The sequence below is a fragment of the Panthera leo genome, chromosome F2 (assembly GCF_018350215.1).
Source record: "Panthera leo isolate Ple1 chromosome F2, P.leo_Ple1_pat1.1, whole genome shotgun sequence".
Taxonomy (NCBI): Eukaryota; Metazoa; Chordata; class Mammalia; order Carnivora; family Felidae; genus Panthera; species Panthera leo.
The window spans coordinates 10,011,417-10,031,649 of record NC_056695.1 but is presented as its reverse complement, the minus strand read 5'-3'; the positions used below and the strand labels follow the sequence as shown (position 1 = coordinate 10,031,649).

At 50.0% G+C, this 20,233-nt stretch overlaps 1 protein-coding gene and 1 long non-coding RNA gene across 4 annotated transcripts in view; both read right to left on the bottom strand.

The window, feature by feature from the left end:
• Positions 1-1,269: 1,269 nt before the first annotated feature.
• On the bottom strand, positions 1,270-4,049 carry FAM110B (family with sequence similarity 110 member B). The gene has a single exon (XM_042923401.1). The coding sequence runs from the start codon at positions 3,852-3,854 to the stop codon at positions 2,742-2,744; it is 1,113 nt and encodes a 370-aa protein (XP_042779335.1). The 5' UTR covers positions 3,855-4,049; the 3' UTR covers positions 1,270-2,741.
• LOC122210637 overlaps positions 4,050-20,233 on the bottom strand; it is a 140,595-nt gene continuing 124,411 nt past the window's right edge. For 2 of the 3 annotated variants that reach the window (XR_006198143.1, XR_006198145.1), the window contains one exon: positions 4,050-4,184. This is a non-coding gene — a long non-coding RNA (uncharacterized LOC122210637). Of the gene's footprint in view, positions 4,185-6,893; positions 7,009-7,504; positions 7,779-20,233 lie in introns of those variants that run through there. The other variant, XR_006198144.1, reaches the window with a different exon arrangement.

The window sequence follows — 20,233 nt, the reverse complement described above, 5'->3', positions numbered from 1 at the left end:
CTGGTTTCCTTAGAAAAATGACACAATTTTTGGTATTTCAATAGCCCTAGAAAGAGATGGATATATAAATGCTAAGCCATGAATATTTCAAATGGCCACATTTCTTCCCTAATGGTTAGGGAATATAAGAATATATATATATGTGTGTGTGTGTGTGTGTGTATTATATATATATATATATATATATATATATAACATATATGATATATGTTAACTATAACTGTTATATATATATATAACATTTATATTATATATATAACATTATATATATATAACATTTATAGTTATATATATCATATATGTTATATATATATATATATATATATAACTTATTTTGAACTAAATGAAAGAAACCTATTTTCATTCTATTATCCTGAATGTGCTGTGTCATCACCCACGCCAAGCTGCATTTCAGAATGTTTCTTCTGGGAAGTAGAAGTCTAGTTGAACTGAAAACTAATCAGAGAACCAGAAAGAATTCAAACCCAGCAGAGAGTCAAGGAACCAAATTTGATCTCCAGAAGGAAAGTGTTACAAACAGTAGTCGTTGGGAATCTTACCATTTCTGTTTCTGAAAAGTTTTCAAAGAATGCTTTCTTCCACACTAACATATCATGTGGAACTTTTGAAGAAGTGTTAGCCTTCAAATAACTTGATTCGGTAAATAGTTGAATACTCAATGTCCTCATAAGAGGAGATAAGGTAGGTCCACTAAGAAGAGCGATGTTTCTCGGAAAGTAAATGTGAGAACCTGTGCTCCTTGAGGCAGAGACCGTGTTGTTGACCACGATAGTCATGTGCCTACCGTGAGGCCTGAAAAAGGGAGCCGCTCGTCCAATGACCTGTTGAAAGAGGAACGAATGAACGGGTGGGCACGTGTATGGACACATGTAATGTTAACGATGTCGGGCTTGTACAAATAAAGACCATTCAAAGGGATGTCTCCGCTGTATGAACTCATAAATATTTACAACTGGAGTCTTGGAGAAGATGTGAAAAATCCTGATGTGTAAGAAAAGGTGAAAATAACAAACGTGTGAACTAAGTAAAGAAGAGGCAGCATATTTTAGGAAGCCGGATGAAGCTATTTTAACAAAAGCACATTGCTATCGCTATCATTCAGAAGAACTGTGATGTGGTAAAAATAGCTTAATGAAACAATGTGTCTTCAACACGACCAAAAATCCGCTTCTGGCCCACAGTCCAAAATTAAACGTTCAAGGAGGGAGCAAAGAAAAGGACAAAGAGAAACCACCACCATTAGTGCCTGCACCAGAGCTATTTATTAGCGTAACTTTTTTTTGTTTCTTAAAGATTTCATAACAACTGAAGTATGTACAAAGTCTTACAGCATTTACACCATAAAAAGTTTCCCATTAGCCGATGAAGTCTAAGGTACTGCTGCTGAGAACTTCGGGGCATGAGTACAGAGCAATGAAGCAGACTGCCACACGTTTACCTCTCTGCGACCGCACCGCGACTATCAGCTGGTCCACAGCTAACTAACCACCTGCGGGACAGGTTACTGGGGAAAACGGGGAACAAGTTGGTAGGCAGCACTAGAGACCAAAGGCGGGGGGGGGGGGGGCGGGGGGGGCGGGAAGCTACATGGCATCATGTCTCTACAGTTTCCTAGAGCTGTAACAAAGGTCCACAGCCTGAGAGAATAACATAGGCAAGACAACACAATCGCACTGCTCGGATATGGTTCAGCTACGGAAGGTATTCACTTCTGCATGGGAGGCTCTATACTGATATGGCTGGTATTTCCATTTGTGTTTATGTCTTCAGAGAACTCAAACCTGCGCAAGCCCCACCCCCCTCTCCCAAAGAAAACAACAACGCAGGAAGGGGAGGAGAGAGGGAAGAGAATCAGCAGAATCAGTTCTTGATCAAAAACCTTTTTGTTTTGTTTTGTTTTTTAAGACATTTAGTATCAGCTTTAGGATGGCCATTCCCGTCAAAAGAGTAATAGTAGGAATTTTGGAATCAACCCAAATCAGAACATCAACAAAACCCCCAACCCCCGGACTCCTAGATTTAATCGCCCTCGTTGTATCTGATTGTCTTTCCTCGGGGTCAGTATTACACAGAAGCACCAACATTTTACACACGGAGTCGGACACAGAACGTAGCACGGTTGCCCCATTACTTTAACGAGTGGCAGGAGAATTCCAATACGCGAACGCTTAACATCAGGCTCACCGCTTTTCTTCCTCAGAAAACCCAGCCTGGTTCTCTCACTCAGGTCAGTCACTGTTATCCGTTTGGTAGCAGATCCCATTTCCTTCCCCACTGTTTGGGTCTCGCGTGTAGGCAAGTTGGCTTTTTACTTCGAAACGGTTCTCCTCTCAACTTAAAAGCCAGTGGATAAGATTTTTAATTAAGACACAATAGCGCGGGATAGAAAAACACAAGAACCACATAAATATCGAAGAAGTTGTCTACCGTTTTTCGTGTAAACAGTTTTGCTCAAAAGATCGAAGCCCTAGTTGGATTCCGGATTCTGGCCGCAAACTCTTGGCAGGTGACGTGCGTTCAGCCGGGCTCTGCAGCGATGGTGGACGTGGAAGCCGGGTCGGTCCCCATGTTGACAGGCATGCAACTTGGAAACATTGCACAACAAGCAACACAAAGAGAGTGGAGAAGCTCACAACACTTCAAGGAGACCTCACACCCTTCACGACTGCGGATGCACAGACAGAGACCCACCCCTCCCTCCTTCGCACGGCCTTTCTGTCTTACACGTGGGAGACCTTCTGTGACTCTCTGGCTTGTTTGATGCTATACAACCACTTGATGATCCTCGCGTTTCTTTCGATGGCAGAGATGCCGTACGGCACCCGGTCATTGGCACTGTCGTCATTCCTAAGGTCACTGTTACTGTCCTGAGACTGTTCGCAGTCTGAGCTGATCATGCTTGCGCTGCGGAAGTTGAGGGATATGATGTCGGAGTTGGCCCGGGCAAAGTTTTCCATGCCGAGGTTCTCCAGCTCCTCGGGGTCCAGTCCGCAGTAGTTGAAGAACCTCTCCACGTCCGCGTCCACCCGGAAATACCGGTCGCTCAAGTCCGACTTGGACCGCTGGAGCGAGGGCCTCCGGCTGACGCCGCAGGCCGGTTCCACCGCGTCGGCCTCGGGGGACTTCGCGGTGGCCGCGGCCGCGACCTTGGGCTTGGGAGGCAGGGGGGGCGCGGAGCTGCTGCAGGGGATCGCTTTCAAGGGCTTCGCGCTGGTCACCCTGCGGATGTCCGAGGAGCTGTGCGAGACGTGGAGGAAGGACTCGGCCGCCGGCTCCAGCAGCCGCCGGCCCCCGTGGGAGCCGCCCTCCTGCGGGCTGCCGCGGCCCTGCGTGGGGTACACCTTCAGGGACTCGGCGAACGAGTGCCGCTGCAGGTCGGCGGAGTCCGGCCGGTGGGGCGGCCAGTTCCGGGCGCTGTGCTTGTGCCCCGAGCCCGAGCTGGAGCCCTCCGAGCTGTTGATGATGTTCTTCAGGATCTCGAGCTTCAGGGTCTCCCTCTGCACGCCGCTCTCGGTCTTGGCGTGGCCGCCGAACACGCGGAGCGTCGGGCTGCCCAGGGCGCGCTTGGCGGCGGGGCACACGGGCGGCTTGGCCAGCACGGCCGGCTTCACGGGCTCCTGCTTGGCGTTGATGACCTCCTGGCTCTTGACGTACTTGGCCTTGTCGGCCTCCAGCCTCTCCACGGCGCTGAGTCTCTTGGGGTTGGGCTCGGCCTGCCTGCGGAAGTAGTCGGGGCCTTTGTTGAGGATGCGCAGGGGCACGGCCGAGGTGAAGGTGCCCGCGGGGCTGACCGGCTTCACCATGCTACCTGTCGGGAGCGTCTCCGTGGGCATGGTGGGTGGCCTCTCCCCGGCAGCCGTGTTGGATTCTCGTCTGGGCGCCTCCGGGTGCGCGGGGCAGACACATGTACATGAAGCACGCAGGGCGGCGCACGGAGCCTGGGGTCTGGGTGTCGTCAGCAGCGGCGGCAGCAGCAGCGGCGGCGGCGCCTCATCTCACGGCTCGCCGACCGCCCCCCGCGCCCCCCGCCTCCGATCCGCTCGCCCCCCCTCTCCGGAAGGCCACGAGCCACGAGTTCCTCTGCTGCGCCCGGCCGCCTCCTTTCTTCTCCCCGAACGACGTGGGAGTCTCCTCCAGGTCTTTGTGTTCGACTGCAGGCAGAGCTGAAACACACAACAACCAACCGCGGGTTAGGACGGGCGAGTGACATCACGGCTGTAGCAACAGAGAAAGCCCGCGGCGCCCCCGCCCCCGCCGCCGCCGCCCCCCCCCTCCCACCCCCACCGGCCGCGCCTGGGCGGCGGGGCCCCGGGGCCCGGAGCGCGCGCCCCGGGCGCCCTCAGTCGGACGCGGGGGCTCGGGGCGCGCGCGCACGGGGGCCGCGCTCTCCCACGCGTGTGGGCTCTCGCGGCTGCCTCCCCGTGGCCGCCATCCGCCCCCCGATCACGCCCGGCGGGCGTCCCTCGCACCAAACCCAGGAAATCCTGGGTGGGTGTGGAAATGCGGGCTTGGCCAGGGCCGGGTCCCCCGGGCCCTGCACCGCGCGGCGTTGCGAGGCTCCCGCATCCGCGCCGGCGACCGCGTCGGGGAGTCGGGGAGTCGGGGAGTCGGGGAGTCGGGGAGCGCCGTCTCCTTCCCTCCGGCGGGCGGGCGGCCGGCGCAAAACACTTCGGGGTTTCTTCCTACCGACCGCTCAGTAACGTCTGAAACGAGCGCTTCCTTCACTCTTCAAAAGCTGAAGATAACGGGGCGAGCCACGGGATTGGCAGCAGAGATGGAAACAAGTTTTTTAAAAGCAGGTTTCAGTTATCTTACTTTGGACAACCCATATATTTGAAAGCACTTTCTCCCGAAAGCCAAGTCTACGGTATGGAGCTCCTCCTGTTCAATAAAGCAAGCTTATTTTATTTTATTTTTTTTTAATTAAAAAAGAAAACTAGAAAGACCTCCGGATTAACCAAGTTAACTAATTTGATTATAAATGCTCCATAATGTTTCACACTTCATGAGCAGAAATCAAGGGTTTCTCTGTGGTATGTGTTTTCCCCAATCCCCTAGAGAACTAAGAACTAAGAACACGTGAAGACGTCAATCATACCTAAGCATGTCTGTGCTATAGAAAACTGGTGCAAGAGTTGAGTATTCACGGATTTATTATTTGTGGCTTTCTGAACAATCTGACCACCCCGGCCCTCAACCAAAACCACCACAACGAAACATTTATCAATACTCCCAGTATCAATCTATCAGCTGTCTCTCTACTTAGTGAACGATATATGTAGCATCTTTCAAAAAAAAAAATAAAAAAATGTTTATTTTTGAGAGAGAGAGACAGAGTGTGAGCAGGGGAGGGGCAGAGAGAGAGGGAGACACAGAACCTGAAGCAGGCTCCAGGCCTTGAGCTCTCAGCACACAGCCCGACACTGGGCTCGAATTCGTGAACTGTGAGATCATGACCTGAGCCGAAGTTGGGCCCTTAACCACCTGAGCCACCCAGGTGCCCCTAAAAAAATTTTTCTTAATGTTTATATTTGAGAGACAGAGACAGTACAAGCAGGGGAGGGGCAGAGAGAGAGGGAGACAGAATCCGAAGCAGGCTCCAGGCTCTGAGCTGTCAGCACAGAGCCTGATGCAGGGCTTGAACTCATGAACCCTGAGATCGTGACCTGAGCTGAAGTCAGACGCTCAACTGACTGAGCCACCCAGGCACCCCTAACATTTATTCATTTTTGAAAGACAGAGAGAAACAGAGTGTGAGCAGGGGAGGGCCAGAGAGAGAGGGAGACACAGAATCCGAAGCAGGCTCCAGGCTCTGAGCTGCCAGCACAGATCCTGGACATGAGGCTTGAACTCACGAACCATGAGATCATGACCTGAGCTGAAGTCGGAGGCACAACCCACTGAGCCACCCAGGCGCCCCCTAAAATTTTATGTTTATTTATGTTTGAGAGGGAGAGAGAGAGAGAGAGCACAAGCGGGGGTGGGGCAGAGAGAAAGGGAGACATAGAATCGGAAGCGGGGTCCAGGCTCTGAGCCGTCAGCACAGAGCCCGAGGCGGGGCTCGGACCCACGAACTGTGAGATCAGGGGCTCCAACCCAGGAACTGTGAGATCATGACCTGAGCCAAAGTCCAGCGCTTAACCGACTGAGCCACCCAGGTGTCCCATGTAGCATTTTTCTAAGAACAAGTCTCTTTGCCTGTTACTGCTGACAGAGAACATTTATGAATACGTCAGCATCCCAGGGTAACTGGGTACAGCCCTTTTCAGCATCTTTGGTTATAATAAGCAATATTAAGGGTAATGTATTCACTAACATCAAATAACTAATTTACAAAATAAAGTGGCGTACGTATAAAATCATCTGCTCTCACATTAAGAAAATGAAGGGTCCATTAATAACAAGCATGGAGGTGGGGGGGGAGGGAAGCCTGAGATTCCTCTCTCATCATCTTTTACAAGCTCAATCTCCAAATACACCCATTGCCGTGTTTTGTTAAGAGACGATTTTGGGAATCTGCAAAAGGATTTGTTCTAATAAAAATATTTTCCTATGCGAGAGTTGAGAAGCCCCAAGGCAATTCCTACACAATAACTTCCTTTAATTGTGCGCTATGTAGTTTAAAATGTCACCGCCTCCTCCCCCCTCTCATGGATTCAGTGACATTGTTTCTTTGAACACATTTTGAGCGAAATGCCAGAAGGAAGCGACTATTTCTCTGCGGAGCCTTCTGCGTTTGGTCATCCACCATCCTGGGCCCACCTTCCTGGGAAGATGAACTGGGGCTCCCTTCGCAGAGGGGCTCAGGGCCAGAACAGGCAGGAGAGCCTGGGGTCAGAGGCAACCCACCGGATCACAGACGGAGTGCGCGACAGCAGGCTGCCCCCGGGACAGGCCACGTTTCTTCCCAGCATGTGTAACGTCTCCTCTGATTAGTTACCTCTGGAGTTTCCAACCGTGTCCACAGAGGGGACAGGGGCGGTACATCTGGGGACACAGTGAAGGACAGGACTGAGATTGGCACCCACCAGCTCTGTGCTCAGGGACCAAAGCCAACCTCTGGCAAGGTGAGCCGAGGGGAGAGGATCGTCCAGTGGGTTGCAGGAGACAGAGCTCCTGGAGCCTCTTCTGCTGGGGCCTCGTCTCCTCATCTGGGATAGGAGGTGCTTGGGTGAGATTCTCACCCAAGCACCTCCTATCCCTCTAAGTCATGTGGTTCCCTCCTCCCTCCAAGTCATGTGGTTCTGAGCAGCCAAGAAGGAGCGAGCTATTTCCAATTTCAAAATGGCATATGGGAATATTGGCTCAGGACTGCATTGTGGTTCCTGTATTTACCGTTCTTAGGACAATATTCTCCGCATGATGAGTTGTCCTTATCACGTAATGTGAACTGGCATTAGAGCCCATGCTGGCCTGCTCGACTGTCTCCCCTTCTAACCCTATCCTGCTAAGACCAGAAGCCCCAACCTCCACCGCTACTGACCTGACCGTACCGCATGGCCCTGTCTGTTAAGGCGGGCTTTCGTGTCGTTGAGAACACGAAACAAAAATCATTACTTTCGGCTCACAAGACTGGCAGACACCAGTTTATTTAAATACCCGGGCACCCGCCTCAGAAAGCTCCCTGTCTTGCTTTCACAGTTTGCTTTCTTCGTGGAAAAAAAGGCGAGGCAATGGGTAAACAGAGGCAGACGCTCAGGATGGCTCCCGCAGGCACTCCCATCTGTTCCACGCCATCTAACCTTCGGAAGCACGCACTAGAACAAAACCGGTGTGAAAAGATTATGTTAGAAAGGTCGTGACTGGAAGCAGTTTGCACTGCATTTCCTTGTTCTTTCCACCCCTTCCTTCTCCCTTTTCTCTGGCACCCCCAATCTCCCTAATAACTTTCAACACCCTGATATTTACAGATGACCAGGTTCTGAGCCTACACGTTTTAATCCGGACTCTTTGGAGAGGAAAAGGAAAAGCATCTTCCTGGAAGAAACAGGGTGGGTGCTACAGGATCTGTTTTGGCCAACAAACTACAGCTACTTCAGACCCAATGAAGGCGGCTTAGGTGCTCCTTCTTTTAATGCTCCCATAATCCCTAACTTCTCTTCTTTTCCTTTTCAACGTTGACACGGTGCTGGCTGAGATCGGTCAAATAGTAGATGCCGTGCCTGGAACCCTGGGGCCACATCTCGAGGTCACGGATGTGTGACAACCACGATCTCTGCTCGGGGAGCAGATGACGCCCCTCTGACCCCTGGACAGGTCCCTCGGGTGCGGCCAGGCACCGGCCAGGAGGGGCTTCTATTTCTTTACCTTATTCTAGGAAAGGAAGATCAGAGCTCGGCCGCCTAGAATTTCATCAACAAAGGTAATTATACAGTCCTGCCTGATCCCTGACTTACGGCTACTAAGAGGGAACATAAGCCCGAGGCAGAGAGACACTTCCGCTCACCATTTGGCTACATTCTCCCCTGTTTAATAACCATTTGAACATTTCACGGAAGTAAAAAATGAACCGGAGAACAAAGCTTGGCAGAGGTGAGACACAAAACGGTCCACCGTATCAGGGTGCACGTGAACTCCACAGCAATCTGGCCTCGGGTGACAGGAGCGGGGCCCTGCCAGTTCCTACCCCCCACCGTGGAGCAGGGGGGCTAGAGGGGTCACGTTATCTGCGGGGGTCCCGCTCTGGGTGGGGAGGGCTGGAGGCCACAGGCGCAAACGGTGACTCTCACCCACTTGAAGCAGTGTTTCTCAAGCTGTTACGTGCCTGTACACCCCAGGGGATGCCCTGCAAACGCCCACTCCTGAAGTAGATCTGGGGTGGGGGGGGGGGGGACCTAGATCCTGTGCCGCTCACAGATCCCAGGCGAGGCCTAGGAAGCTGGTGCACCTTTGAGGGGCGAGAGGAAGCCCACCGCTGCACTCGAGAGCATCAGGTTAGAACCCAAGTGCCTCGGACGCAGAGGAAAACGAGCCAAGCTTTCTTGTCTCTCAAGTGAATTCAAGTCTGGGGTCTTTGGGGCACGTAGGAAGAAAGCAAGGGAGTTAGAGCCAGGACCTTGGGATTCAACACAGTCCCGGATTCACCCATAGACATTCCTTAAATAGGTGAAGACTGGCCATTTCCCACGCGCGTTACTACGGAGAAAAGGTGGAAATGTTGCCGTCAGGTGGGAGCTGAATTCCACTTGCGGTCACCAAACGTGACCTTCTCTATGAAAACTGAATGTGTTGAATTTGGCGAGCTTGGAAATGCCTTCAGTTCAAACATTCCTGGAGGCGGACAACAAAAGAAGCGGTTTACCTTCGAGGTAAGTAAGAATTCTTGAAGAACCGATCTTCTGATTTCCCACCAAGTCAGAGCACAGAACACTGACAGTACGTATCAACCTGGGCCATGCTGCTTTCTGATTTTTTTGTTTGTTGTGGTAACAGTATTTGTGCTACTGCCTTTAGGCATCAAACCCCAACCTGGTAGGAGGGTCACTCTTGCAACTACAGTCTCGGTTTTTCCCACTTAAGGACAGACAGACATCCTTGTCGGTGCGGCAAAAATGCACAGTTTCACATGACAGTGTTAGCCTTTGAATTCTTTACAAACGTTAAGAGAAATGCACTCACAATAGAAGAGTCAGAACCGTCCGGGGGAGGGAGAAGGTGGCTGGGCTCGGAGTAGCTGCCTCTGGGTCTGGATCCCGGCTCAGCCCTGCAATGGCTGAGCCGCCGTGGGCAGGTTACGGCATCTTCCTGGGCCTCAGGTTCCCCGTCTCCAAAATGGGGACAATAATAGTACCCACCTCTTTACAGGACCCGAGAAGGTTAGATAAGGGCACAGACACTTTTCATTCACATAACCGTTATGCGGAGGGTGTCTCTGGGGATGGAGAGAAGTGTGGACAATTTCGAGAGACGTTGGAAGAAGTACATTGGGCTGACCTTGGAGACGCGCTGGGTGTGGAGGGTGAGGGGGGCGTGTTGAGGATGATTCTGGCTCCCAGTTTGACTGCCCAGAAGTGGTTTGTGGGGAGGTACACACTCTCTCTTCCATCCCTCCCTCCTCTGCACCCCAGGCCTGAGCCAAACCGAACTATGGCAGTCTGTCCCTCCAAACCAGCTGTGTGCATTCACACCTGTCCTCCCCTCTGCCTCAGATGTCTCCTAACCAGCAGCGTCTCACAACGTTTGTCACGTCCTTAATACCCATCACACACGGTTAACGATATTGTGGTTCTCACAGAAAATTATTTTATCGAAGCAAAATGCATTCACAAATAACGCTCAGTTCTGTGGGTTCAAGGGAGCAACGCCATTCCATTTGGAAGACGTTAATGCGTCCATTTTAATTAACATGCCATGTTCTCAACGTGTTCCCGTCCTAGCGCATGCTCATTTTTATTCCTTTCTTTCATGCTGGGAGAATAACTTGCAAAAAGTGCAAAAGCAAAGGAGAATATCAAGAGTGGAAAAGTAACTGGGGAAGTCACAAAAGCAGGTTTGAAAAAAAGACTGCATTTGCATGCTACAAATTGCACTGAAACTAAGAAATCAGAGGGCCCACCATCTGGAAGCATTAAGTCAAAACCACTGCCCTTTCTGGACCTGTACTTTTTCAATTACTGAATGACGTGCCTCGTTCTGTCTCATCGCCCGGTGAATCCCTCTCGCCTATAATTCTGACGGCTGAATCTTCTCTTTTTTGGCCTCAGTGTTGCCATCAACATCAACTCCAGGCTGTTGGTGAAATAATCCTCTTCCAACCACACTATCCCTTCGTATGTTCTTGGCAACCGGGGACTTTTCCCAATAACATTTTGACTTTTGATTCCAGTATCCTAGTCCTTTTTCGGCTTATTTTTTCGGTTGGCTACAGAGTAGGTCTTCACAGATGATTTAATAACAAACCCTTGCCCTAGGTTTCCATTCCTTTGTTTTAGTCTTTCACAGGTGGCGTAAACCGTTACCCCCCTTTTGCGGCACCCCCTTTCAGCCCTGTTTCTTCCGGCACATCCATTCTCTACAACCGCGGGATAGAAAAAGATGTTGGAATGGGTGCAGAGATGATGGACAGGCCAACTCTTAGCTTGTTGTTTTTTTTTTTTTAAACATTTATTCATTTTTGAGAGTGAGAGAGACAGGGCATGAACAGAGGAGGGGCACAGAGAGAGGGAGACCCAGAATCCGAAGCAGGCTCCAGGCTCTGGGCCATCAGCACAGAGCCCGATGCGGGGCTCGAACTCCCCGACAGTGAGATCATGACCTGAGCGGAAGTCGGACACTCAACTGACTGAGCCACCCAGGCGCCCCGCCCCCGCCGTTAGCTTCTTATGACTTTATAGATACGGACGAAGAGGAACTGTCTCACTGGCTCTCCTATGTGCCAGGTGCACTGGTGGGGCAGCACACAACTTGTGCCTGCATTTTGATCAAGGTGTGAAAATTACTGGGACAACCGGGGAGGCCCTGTGTTATGGAAATATCCCCCAGGTGGCGCTGTGAGCTGAGCAAGGCTGGAGGGAAGAGTGGAGGGGGGTGGGTGCCACTTGCTATGCCCAGTGTTTCCTCATGAAGCCCAGGGGGCACACAAAGGCGGCTATGGGAGACAACTCTGCCGCAGGAAAGCAGTATGGAGGGCAGTCTCAGGCTCTCTGCTGGGAGCTATGATGGAGGACAGTGGCTCTGTCTGTCTACCTTCGTCTCAGACAGTGAGATGAAGCCGTGTTTCCAAGAGTACAAGAGTGGGGGTTTCCTAGGTGCACCTAGGTATTTGGGAAAAGGTGCTCTGGGGTGATGGGAAACAGAATTGCCCCCAAAGATTCACCCCCGAAAGGAAGCCCCCAGCCCTGCGCTGAGTGGAAGGCCGTGAGCACCCCCTAGCGGTAGGAGGGGTGCGGCTGCCCCCAGGGAGCCCCAAAGCTCCCAAAGAAAGGCAGCTCTGAAGTCCCCCCTCCCCAGGGGACCACACCAGATGACAGGTGTCAGAGCCCAGGGCAGGAACCTTGCGATCCTCCCCTTAGCACTCTGCCTGGCCTGCACATTCACAGAGCCTCGCGGGACCTACTCAGGTCAGAAGGGACGCCTGCTCATGAGAGGGAAAGAAGCTGGAACAAGAAAGGAGAGGAAAACCCACGATGTTTATTACGTCCCCTCCTCCACAGTAAATCCTCACCCCCCCCCCCCCCCTTCTCTCCTGAGCCAACACAGGCCTGAGCTGGAAGAGGGAGAAGCTAATTTAAACCGGATGAAAGGCTGGAGTTTGGGTTGAGACAGAACGATGGACTGGGCTCTTTCGTTCCTGAAACTGATCTGAGAACTTTCAATTATTTAAGACCCACTGAAGAGGCTATGGGTGCCATCTGAGATTTCATCCCAGGGACGGAAAGGAGAACTCAGCAGGCTGAATTCTTCAGGCACAGAGAAAAGCGCACACTCACTTCCTGTTTATCCCTCCTGAATCCAGGCCAGAAAACAAAAGGGCTCCATCCACACAGTATCCCTCAGGTTTTCTGTTCCCCTGTTCACTCTCTGCCACTCCTCAGTTCAGAGCCCAGGTCCAGGGGTCAAGGTCAACCACACCTAAAGGTCTGCAACCCTGGGAAGTTACTCAAGCTGAGTGTGCCTCAGTTTCCTCTCTTACGCGTAATGACTGCTACACTCCATAGGGCGGATGTGGGAACTCTGTGAGGTATATAAACGCGCTCAGCATGGAACTCAGCACCACGTTTGTTCAGTAAATGTGAGCGGTTATTAAATTTCGTCCCCAGTGTCCGCAACTTGGCACTGATAATCACCGTCATCAGATCTCGAGCTTTACGGGAACTGAATGATCTTTTGTCTTAAAATGATTCCATTGCTCTCAAGCCATAGTGTGTGTGTGTGTGTGTGTGTGTGTGCGCTATTTCTGTCAAAGTGGATTGACTATGCAGTTTCTGTCTGAAAGGTCATTCGCATGACCCCATTTTTATTTGAGTTACAGAGAAAATATGTGGTTTCAAATTTCAAAGCAAACAGTTATGTGAGTGAACCAGGCTAGAGTAAATAATAGAGCCATTATTAAAAATGAAATCAAACCTAAAATTGGGAGGAGAAAAAGAGCAGGTCAAATCTCAATCCATGATGGATTCTTTAATGTCATTCTCCAAGGTCATTTAGAAAATGCTTCGTTTTCATTTTGAAGTCAATCTGTTATTTTAAAATGTTATGGGTTCCCTTTAAAATGCCATTCTCCTATTTAAGACAATTAGAATGAAAACAGAATCAGAGGGGGACAAAAATCACATTTCTGGTCCAACGTTCTTCCTTGGCCAAAGGCGAAGAAAATGCTGCTAAGAGAGGCCCAGCAACTTGTTCCACTGTGGGGGAGCCCTGCCTTTCACCTGAGATTACAGAAATCAAGGCTGCGTGTAGCTGGGCCCCCAAAATCATTTGGCAATACAATGGCTCGCTTAATGACAATAACTACAAGTAATTAAAAAACAGGGCCACTAGGATTCCTAATGAAAATCCAATAGGACTGCTTGCCTTATCCAAACAAACATAAAACGATCCCACTCGCAGCCACTTTTTATCCTCTCCTAGAGTTTTATGTGGTTTTACGTTCCGCTGTGAGAATGCGGGAGGCCAAATTCTAAATGAACGTCAAGTTCAAGGGACCACTGTCCTCTTTTAAAGACTAGTGTGCTCAAATCACAGGCTTTAGAAGTCTTGCTAATTAACGTGGGTCTCAGTGTTAGCTGGTTCCCTTAGCTAGGTAGACCAGGCGACCCTTCCAGGGGCTCAATGATCTCAAAGATTCGGAACTCTAAAAGGATCTGTGTTGTGCCTGCAGACACTGTCAGAGGACCACCTCATCCGTGTTCACAACTGCCTCCTCGAGGCTGCCTGGTGCCCCCGTGTAAGCAAGAAGTACTTGTGAGTGGCCCCTGACGGCCGTGACCAGAATCCAGGGTTGGGTGCATCTGGGGACCCTGCACCTACGTTCTCCCACCAGCATCGACGCTAAGCATCTGCGCTGCGCATACTGCTTTTTCCTTTAGCTGTGTGTTGACTTGTACTCTACGGCAATCGTAGCTCATATATACGATAACAGAGATTAAGGGTGGCAATATAGATCGAACCCTTATTTCTGAAAGTATTTTTAATTTCTAGTGATCAGCCTTGGGGCAGAGGAGATTTTACTCTGGAATAAACCTTAACATGTGTTAACATTGTGAACCATTTTTCAACTTGAAGGGAGAAAAAGTAAAGCAGCATTTTTTTTTTTTTTTTTTTTTTTGGACAGTGGGCCAAGTTCGCTGTTAAGTGGATTAGGTAAATTCCTTTGTATTACGTTTGAAAATTAACCTGTTAATCATGGCCACTTCTTATAAAGCATATATAATGTCCCCAGGACTGTACTAATGCATCTTATAGGTTTTTAAATTGAATCCTGCCGATATCTCTAAAGCAAGTATTATCCCCATTTTACAGATGAGGACACGGAGGTCCAAATAGTCTAAGGTATTCAATACTGAGTGGCTGTTGGCTCTACACCCAGGTCTGTACAGGTACACTTCGGCCCACCTCACCGTGTCACACGGTCACCCCAGAGCTCTTAATGATGTCGTTTTGAATGTTTTATATTTGGGTAATATGGCCATAGGAGTCCACACTAATTATATTTTAGTTCCTAAAAATCTCCTCTTTGGGCTGTTTGCTGTTCAGTACCAGCTTCCCCCAGAAGATGGAGAAGGAACAGAAATCTCCTTAATTTTTTGCTAAATCAAATAACCATGCCATTTGCTAACAGCTTAAATGCACAAGCGGAGAAGGTGAAGTGTTTATAAATTGGGTTCCATTAATTTAATTTTCTTTCGTGATACCACTGACTGCGGATCTATGAAAGTTAACCGAACTTTGATGAAAATAATGAGAGATATTAAAAGGAACAACAAGCAACATGAGACTGTGATTTCATTCTGTCTTACTACACAGAGCATCAGAGAGCAGGGATCGCACACTTTTTTATTGCCATTTCCAGTAAAGCTGCCCGCCTTGCACATAGTAAGCACTTGAGCTGAACTAAAACGCTAACCACTCCGTAGAATATCTAGCATGTCAATTTATATGGCAGAGACTCAATGAAGATGTCAGATATAAAGCTTGGGAAGTGAAACTTGGAATAAACTGTTTAGAAATTTGAAACCACATTCAAATCGCCTTTTTCTTTTTAATGTTTTTTTTTTTTTTAATTTCTTTTTGAGACAGAGAGAGACAGAGCATGACCAGGGGAGGGGCAGAAAGAGAAGGAGACACAGAATCCGAAGCAGCCTCCAGGCTCCGAGCTGTCGGCACAGAGCCCGGTGTGGGGCCAGAACCCACGGGCCATGAGATCATGGCTCTGAGCCGAAGTCACTCAACCGACTGAGCCACCCAGGCACCCCAGAGCACCTCCTTTGGACTGCAGAGTTTGGTATAATAGCACACAACTGCACAGAACCTGTTCTTTCACAACTTCATGGGCACATTAGCCCGGAATTGTGGTTAGGGAACAAATACGCTGCAAAAGGACATCAATGCAAGGTAGAAATTTCAAGCATAGCCAGTAGGTTCACTTAAAAACAAACGAACAAAACACGTGATCTCCTTTGCCAAGGAACACCTAGAATCGTTTTCGAGTTCTCGAATAGCTCTTAGTACCGCAGCGGTTCGGACGAGTTCTTTGCCTCAAACGTACTCAAAAAAGGTAACAGCATTTTCTCATTTTCCAGGATTCAGACTGCACCGTGGGAGAAAAAAATAACCTTCAAAATAAGATACGTAAGTAGCCAGACACGTGTTTTCTGCAGCACATCTTTTAATCTTGAACGTTTTGACGCGTCTCACGCGAATCATCTCCAAACCTAGAACGCCACGAGGTAGGGCTTCACCACGATTTGCGCTTGAAGTAATATTTTTGGGTCCAAGTGACAAGGAGCTCAGGAATGACTGGTAAGTTCACTCTACTTGCCCGGGCCCATTCCGGCACCAGAGCACCAGGCACGGGGCCAAACTGTTGGCTCTGCTGGGCAGTTTAGCCTGGAGGTGTCTGGGGGCAGGCACTGGGCTAGGAGGGACAGGAGATCCCGGGGGCCAAGGGTAATCTGGGTGTGTGGCCGCAGCCCCCTCCCACCTGCCGCCAGGACCCCGTCTTCCCGGCCACGCGCTCTGATGCCTGCTTCCAGCTCCGGCTCCCTCCTCTGCCAGGCCTTGACCGGAGCCTTCCTGGCTGGAGAAAGTGTCCCGAGGCCCCTGAGAAGCCTCGTCTGACCTCTCTCTCCGCATCCGGTCCTTCCTCCCTGGCACTTCCCTTATGGTCCTTATAGTCAAGGGGCGGTCCCGCCCTCGCGTCTCCCAGCCACACACACCTGAGGGCGGGCAACCCGGCTCTCGTCTGTCTGTCCAGCCCAGCACTTACTGCTGGGGACGGCAGGCTTCAGAGATCTCTCGCAGGGACGCTTGTCTGACCCGAGTCCAGTCCAGGACGTGTCTGTGCCTCAGTGTAAAAGAATAAAAGCTAATGCCTATCCCCAAGGCTTTGCTTACTTCCCCGTCTCCCTCCTCCTGCTGCCCAAACGCACAAACACACAAACAAAAAGCTGCTCACTTAAGAGGCGCTCTAAGGATTACAGTAATCTTAAATCTATATTAAAAGTAATTGGATAAAGACTTAAAAAAACCACAGGCATTGCTGGATGAACAAAATGCATCTTTCACGCGCTCTGAAAACTCTGCCTTTGGTATCCACTCACATACAATGTACTTTTTTACTGCCCTCCTTCGTGCTTTCACTTCAAAACGATGCTATCTGCCTCCATCTTGATTAATTTTAAGCTTCTCACTCCTGTTTACTAAAGAAAAATGACTCATTCAAAGTGAAAAAAGGGGGTAGGCTTTTTGAAATAGTTTTTTTTTCCCCTGTCTCTAGCATTGTTTTGTTTGTTTGTGTGGCAAGAAATGGGAGTTTTCCATTACTTTTTAACAGGGAAGAATTATTTCGCTTGTGCCAAAAGGTGGCTGTTGATGTTCAGTGCTTCACGATCTCTCAAGCTTTTGATTTTAGGCACAATCCCTGGGTCTAAAAAGAGAAATACGGCAGCAACCATTTGTGGGCTACCTTTCCTCTGTCAGACCTCATGCCGGATAAGTGCCTTACATTTATCAGCCTCGCCCAACGGGTGTCATGTGTCCCCCTTGGCAGATGGGGAAACTGAGGCTCGGGAAGTCTGAGGGGCTGGCGTGAAGCCGGTCAGTCGAAGGAGCTCAGTGTCGACCTCAGGTCTGTTTTCTAAACCTGTGCTCTCCCACTGCTCTGCGGAGACATGGAAACATCTGCGGCTGCAGGGAGTGAAGACGGGCCGGATCTGGACGAGAGCCAGGAAGGAAGGGAGGACAGAACAGACAGGGCGCCCTCCTCACCACCCCCAACCCAGATGATGCCAGGCCTCTGGCTGCTTTCCTAACGAAACCTCCTTCCTGCTGCAGTGGCAGAATCTGGGAGACACTACAGTTAGCGGCAGTGGCCGCACCAGAGGATAAAACAGTGAGGGGGAGTAAGAGGCAGGAAGATGTTCTGAAAACTTTGTGAGATGGCATTCGTAAAATATGAAAAACCGGCCCGATAAACCCAACTTGTGGCAGTGCCCATAAAAGCTCTGCTTGGTAAGATGCTCCAAGGGGATCTCAAAATTGCACTCTACCCTGCTTAGTGGGAAATAATTATTCTCCTATCTTGCTAAGGAAATGACAGTGTCTTCCTAACGACCGAAAAATAACAATCCAGTCATCACCGGATGAGATAAAAGCCACATTCTGTCTGGAAGAAGCTGGGCCCACCCCTGGGCATGAACCCTTCGGGTCACGGAGACCCACTCAATACGGCAAAGACAGCTTCCTATCCTCTCCCTGCCCTCAAAGGAACAGGCCCCTAAAGGGACACGGTCCAGCCAGTTTCTACAGAGAGAACGGTCTAGAATGCAGGAAGCGCCAGAGGCGTCCCGGTTCATTCAGAGGATGTTTCCTGAGCACCTACTATATGCCGGGCCGTGAAGAAGATGAACGATACAGACGGGGCTCACATACATGGCAATACCTAAGAGAAAGAAAGAAAACACGTAGTCCGGTAAGTAGAGCCGGTAAAAGGAAAAACAGAACGTGTATTTTAGCAAGGTGGAAGTTACGGCCGACTTCAGTAAAACAGAGCTTGGCAAAGCGTCGGGCGGGGGGGTTTAGGAGAGAATGGAAGAAAGAAAGGGGACATTGAGGGCTGGCGGCTTGGTTCAGGAGGTGATAGCTGGAGGGGAAGCAGGGTCAAGGGAGGGTTTTTTCTTTAAGGGGTAGAAATGACAGCACGTGTGTCTGTGACATGTTTTTGAGACAGAGAGAGACAGAGTGCAAGTGGGGGAGAGGCAGAGAGAGAGGGAGACACAGAATCGGAAGCAGGCTCCAGGCTCCGAGCTGTCAGCCCAGAGCCCGACGCGGGGCTCGAACTCATGGACCGCGAGATCGTGACCTCAGCCGAAGTCGGCCGCTCAACCGACTGAGCCACCCAGGCGCCCCGCCACCGTTCTTTTTTAATGAGCTGGAGGCGAGGCGGCCGCAGAAGCAATCTGCAGACCGGTCGAAGGAAGCGTTTTTGGAACAATCAAAACTATCCCGAGCAGGAGTTAACTCCTTTGTAACCGAGAGCGAGCTCCTTCTCCCAGGACGCGCGTGTACAGACACCGACCTCCCACGTGTCCGAGAAACATTAGAGGGGATTCCTGGGGCGGGTGGGAGGGCGCGGCTGGCGAACGTCAAGTGCCTCTCTGAGAAGTCTGCTTCTCTGAAACTTCTCTCACTGCCTAGACTTCATTTACCGCGCTCAGAGCAAGAGGACAGGCACGCGAGGACGGACAGCACGTGAAGTCAGCAGAAACATTTGCAGACAGACTGTCCTAAGATACCGAGCACTAGTTGCACAGGTGACAGCAGGATAGCGGCAAGAATACTTATGATAAGCTGCTGAGGTCTTCCGGGAAAGAGCGAAGAAGAGGAAGGTGTGAGTGAGGAGGGCTGGCTGAAGGAGAGGGGCGAGAAGAGAGAGCAACACGTCTTGTCAACCGTGGCCACGGAGATCGAGCTGTGCCTTGCAGGCCGACGACCTTTCTCCCTGTGCTGTTCTCCTGGTTCTCGGTCGGCACCCGGGGTTGATTTCTGACATCTCTTATGGCCCTGAAATTCTCGCACAGCATGTCTCCCGATGCAGACTGTGCAGAGTCTTTCGAGCAGTGCACAGCCCCTGAAACTGCCCCATGAGTTTATGGGCTCACCAAGGAAATCACCACGTAGGAGCCGTTCACTGGGCTAAGGAATGATGACAGGTGGTTGATACCTGAAGGTCAGAGGCCGCCTCTAATGTGACCCAGAGCCGGGCAGTTAAACGTGACACCGTGCTACCAGCAGCATTTCGTTTGCGTGTGATGCCTCAGCTCATTCGGGAGGTCACGTCCTCCCCAAAGGCTTTCGGAAAACCTCCATCCACGACTGCAGTTCAGAGATGGGAGTCATTAAATCCTGCAACAGGCGGCCACTGGCTCTGAACTGAGAGATATCACCCCAGGAATCACTGGATATAATGCCTGCCTCTCCAAAATGAATGTTTTGATTCATGTAATTTCCCCCTCCATTAGCTTCGAGGGCATCTAACTCCTTTGTGATATTCTTTTTTCTTTATCGATTTCTAGAGGGAGGGCATTGGATTTTTCTCTTTTGTTTAAGAGCTTTTTAAAGATAGATGGAGGCTTTTCAATGTTCACCTGTTTTACTCACCAAGGCTCTCTCGATCTCTGCAATTACTGTTTCTGGAGCATAAGGAGGTTAGAGCCTTCTTGTGTTTACAAGTATACCTAGAAAAGTATTTCAATAAATGAAGCCAAAATATATACATATGAAGGCAAAATGACTCCTTTTATCAAGCCACAATTGACCATTAAATTGAAATTTATCTAGGGAGGAAACAGGAAAATGGTATTTTTTTTTTTTTTTTAAAAGCTAGTGTCTATCTCAGAAAAAAATCTCTTAGTAATCCATATCTCGTCTTTGGACGAAGAACTACTCAACATGCAACTTCTCATTTTTCAGTGTCAGCTTTTTCAAGTATTATGATAAATACTATAAAGTGACCTACTTCCTGACACCTACAGAAAGTAATGCGTCATTC